Source organism: Monoraphidium neglectum, assembly GCF_000611645.1.
Source record: "Monoraphidium neglectum strain SAG 48.87 unplaced genomic scaffold scaffold02293, whole genome shotgun sequence".
Taxonomy (NCBI): domain Eukaryota; kingdom Viridiplantae; phylum Chlorophyta; class Chlorophyceae; order Sphaeropleales; family Selenastraceae; genus Monoraphidium; species Monoraphidium neglectum.
Genome location: NW_014011335.1, coordinates 792 through 4,484, shown reverse-complemented (window position 1 = coordinate 4,484; position 3,693 = coordinate 792). Strand labels below are relative to the sequence as shown.

General features: G+C 63.7%; 2 protein-coding genes across 2 annotated transcripts in view; both read left to right on the top strand.

Moving 5' to 3' along the window:
• The window catches only part of MNEG_10388 (hypothetical protein), a gene marked incomplete at both ends in the record, with an annotated part of 5,030 nt that extends 3,921 nt beyond the window's left edge, over window positions 1–1,109 (top strand). Inside the window, 2 exons of the mRNA XM_014041141.1 lie at window positions 304–549; window positions 941–1,109. Coding sequence (XP_013896595.1) covers window positions 304–549; window positions 941–1,109 — 415 coding nt within the window. The remainder of the gene's footprint in view (window positions 1–303; window positions 550–940) is intronic.
• A 956-nt stretch (window positions 1,110–2,065) lies between these two features.
• MNEG_10387 (hypothetical protein) lies at window positions 2,066–3,483 on the top strand (the record flags this gene model as incomplete). The annotated part of the gene is made up of 4 exons (XM_014041140.1): window positions 2,066–2,104; window positions 2,495–2,551; window positions 2,876–2,988; window positions 3,351–3,483. 4 exons carry the CDS (start codon window positions 2,066–2,068, stop codon window positions 3,481–3,483), a joined length of 342 nt encoding a protein of 113 aa, XP_013896594.1.
• Between the last annotated feature and the right edge of the window lie 210 nt (window positions 3,484–3,693).

Here is a 3,693-nt window from a genome sequence, read left to right as displayed (position 1 = left end):
GGCGCGCCGGAAGATGAGGGGCCGGCGGCGGGCGCCGGCAAGGGGCGCGGCGGGAAGCTGTCGGAGGGGGGGGCGGGCGGCGGGGGCAAGGCGCCGGACGACAAGAGGTGGGCAAGGGTGGCAGCACGTTTCAGCACGTGGCAATACAGAACTGGCTTGTCGCCCTGCTTGCGTTTTGGCCCGTTGGCAGGGACTGGTGCGGTGTGCTCGTCTTTCCTCGCTGCAACAGTCACATCATGTGGTAAACCCCACCTGATTGATCCTGGTCATGTTTTGCGGTCGCTCGGACCCAACCGATTTCAGGTTGCGCATCGCCCAGTGGGCGGAAGCCGATGCACGGACGGAGCTGGGGCCGCCCTCGGAGACGTCCTTTGGCGGCAACAGCAGCCGCGGCCCCAGCGGCCCCGGCGCGCCGCAGGGCCCGGCGGGCGCGAGCTGGGCTGGCGGCGGCCTGCTGGACATAGAGAGCGAGGCGTCACAGTCGGAGGCTGGGCAGGGTGACGGTGGCGGGGACGGTGGCGGCGATGATGATCTTGCAACAGATGCGAGGTGTGGGGTTGGAGGTTGGGCTGCGTTGTTGTGAGGGTCATGCACATTTGAGGTTGCATGTGTGTGGGGTGGCTAGCACGATGTGTTGTGCGGAGCATCATGAAAGCGCGCTGCTTGCCCGCAGCTACTGCTGCTGCTGCTGCTGCTGCTGCTGCTGCTGCTGCTGCTGCTGCTGCTGGTAGTGCAACTGCTGTGACTTCTGCTCGAGTCAGGCCAGGTCAAAATGAGCGCCTCACAGGCAAAACCGTCTGTGACCCACTCTCTTGTGAGGCAGTTCGCCCGCCCCTATACCTCCACATGCATGCTGAGCTGTGCATGGCAATGCGGTCATCATACAACCTAAGCGCCATTTTGCCGCACCTTAACGTCACGTAACCCCCGAAAACAACAGGCGCTCCAAGATCCTGCGGAAGCTGCGCAGACTGCTGACCGGCACCACCGCCCAGAGCGCCTCCATCCGCTTCCGCACGCACACCTGGGCGGTCATTCTACTGGCGCTGACTGTGCACGTGGTCGGCTTTGCCGTCATCAGTACACAGATCCAGAGCAGATACGCGTGAGAGGGGCTCCAGGCGTTGTCAAGGGACGAAGGGCATGCAGGAGCTTGGCATGTGTGTGTGCGTGTGTGTGTGTGTGTGCACGCGCGCGCGCACGCACGCACTTGTGCGTGCGTGCGTGCATGTGCGCGTGTGCGCACACGCCAACACGCACGTGCATGATGCCTGTGCGCACGCATGACTTGCCCTTGCTTATGTGGCACGATTCGTTCAGGCTGCTTCAGCCCAACACATTAATTCAAAGGACGATTCGTAGATGCCAATCCCAATGCAAGGCAACTCACTCCTCCGGCGCCTCCACCCTTTGGTGTGAACCAGGTCGGCTCACATAGCGGCCAACATGGCGCGGGCGGCAGAGAGGTTCCAGCTGACCGCAATGAGGGCAAACTGTGAGGCACGATCAGGGAAATCGGGGAGCTTGGGCTTGGGAGGTGCCATCGAGTCATCTGGTGCCCCCCCTTTTGTCAGGTCAACTGTGTTGCGTGTGCTTGGATGTCTCCCCTTCAGGTGTGCAACCGCAACCCCCCTTCCTTCCCTCCCTGGATTTCTGCTGCTCACCGCGCCCCAGTCCTTCAACGGTGCCAGATGGCCGATTACACCAACCTGCTGGTGCGCACAGCCTTGACCAGCAAGAATTGAGGTTTTGGATTGTGACGACGCGCGAGGCAGCGACAGGGCATGTCGAGGCTTGGAGTCCTCCGACTAGACCCTGCGCTGCATTTGTTTTTGGGCTGGCTGCTGGCTTGCGTCGTCGTCGCTGTCGTCGCCGTTTTACAAGCAGCCATCCGGCTGCCAGCAACGCAGGACGCAATTTGACCGGACCCCCCTCCATCCTGCTCTCGTCCACTGCCCGCTTTAAGCCATCCCCCGCGGCCGGCAACGCCCTGTCCTGCCCCCTGGCGCCTCCCCCCATGTAACCCCTGTAGGCCTGCGACGACCTGCCAGGTCAGCGCCAGAAGATGCTGGAAAACATGCTGCTCTCAAAGGACTGGCACCACGTGAGCGGGATGTCACATCTGAGGAACAGGCCGTGACGATGCCCTCGCAAATGCCGGCGCCTCGAGCGCTGGCTGGTTTGGGCCCCATTGCATTTGGGCTCCATTGCATTTTCCATACCCAGGGGCGTCGGCCCCTTGCGGCCGTCCCGGGCGGCACACATGGCTGCAGCTGGCGATCAGCTGTGCTTGAAGGTCCTGTGTGTTTGGATCTTCTGAACCAGACCAGAGGCCGATGCATGCAGCTCTGAGAGGCAGCAGGGTAAACCTGAGGCCTATTGGAGCTGAGCCACCCGAGAGTCTCGGTTTGCCCGCTGCCCTTCGTCCAATGCCGCGTCGCCTGACGATGGCCCCATCGACCCCCATCCACCCTGTTCCCCCCACAACACCCAGAATCTGTACCTGGGGGAGCCGGGCCACCTGAAGAAATTTGCGGACCCTCGCATCAACGTGAGCCGGTGCCTCCCATAGCAGTCTTAACACCCTGAGCCCTAAACGCCCCCCGCGGCAACCCCCCGCCGCTGGATGCAACAGTCGGCCGCAGCCGCCGCCCTGGCTCTTGCCCCGAGGCGCTGGCAAATGGGCGCCTCGCGCCATTTATTGCCGGCGGCCGCGGCCACACCGACACAGCGCCACGGTCCCATCTGCAGCCTGCACCTGGAACCAAATCGGCCGTGCGTCTCCCGTGTTGGCCCACTCTCGTGGCTTTTTAACCGTCGTGCCACCCTTTCCTCCGAATGACATCATGATGACATCACTCTTTGCCGCCCCCAGGAGTACTGGACGTACGAGAAGCTGCCGGAGATCAGCTACGTGAATGCCCTCGAGGCCAGCGAGGAGGGGGTGATCTACCACCACCACGAGACGCTCTGGGTGCTGGCCAACAAGTGAGAGGGCGGTTGCAGTATTGGCGACGTGCCAAGCAAGGCGGGTGCGGGGTCGATGGAGCGTTTGGGCCGAGGAGGGGTTGGCGACCAACAGGATGCGGCTCGGGTAGTCGTGGCAGGGGGGGGGGGCGGCTTCGACCGAGCCGGCTGGGGTCGGGAAAGTCGGAGCGCCGGCGCCGCTGCATGCCGGCGCGCCCCGCCGCCAACGGGCGCTGCTGGCGCCGCAGGCAGGCGGCCGCCGCGCGGGCTGCCTCCACACGTCGAGGCCTGCGCCGAGCCGTCCGCCGCACAAGGCGTTTGCCTGCTGCTGTCGGCGCGCGACCGCAGACCCTCTGCCTTCCCCCTCCTAACGCCCCTGGCAGCTTCTGCGCGGACACATACGAGGTTGCGTTCTACGCGGACACGTACAAGGATCAGCTGGGGCTGCTGCCGGCCTACCAGTACGTCAACTACAATGGGGACGGCTCCATCTTTCAGGGGTACGCCTGGAGGTGAGCACGCGCGCTGGCAGGTGGGGAGGATAGGTTTTTGGAGGATGGCGTGGTGTTTCTGCTACCAACTGCGAGTGGCCCGCCTGGCCAGCATGTCTGCCGCTCTGACTGGTTGAATTTTGAACATGCCGTATGGTTCAAGACTGTTTGTGTTCGCTTGTGTGCGTGCGTGCGTGCGCCACCGCGAGCGCGCGTGGGTGTATGCAGACGCGCA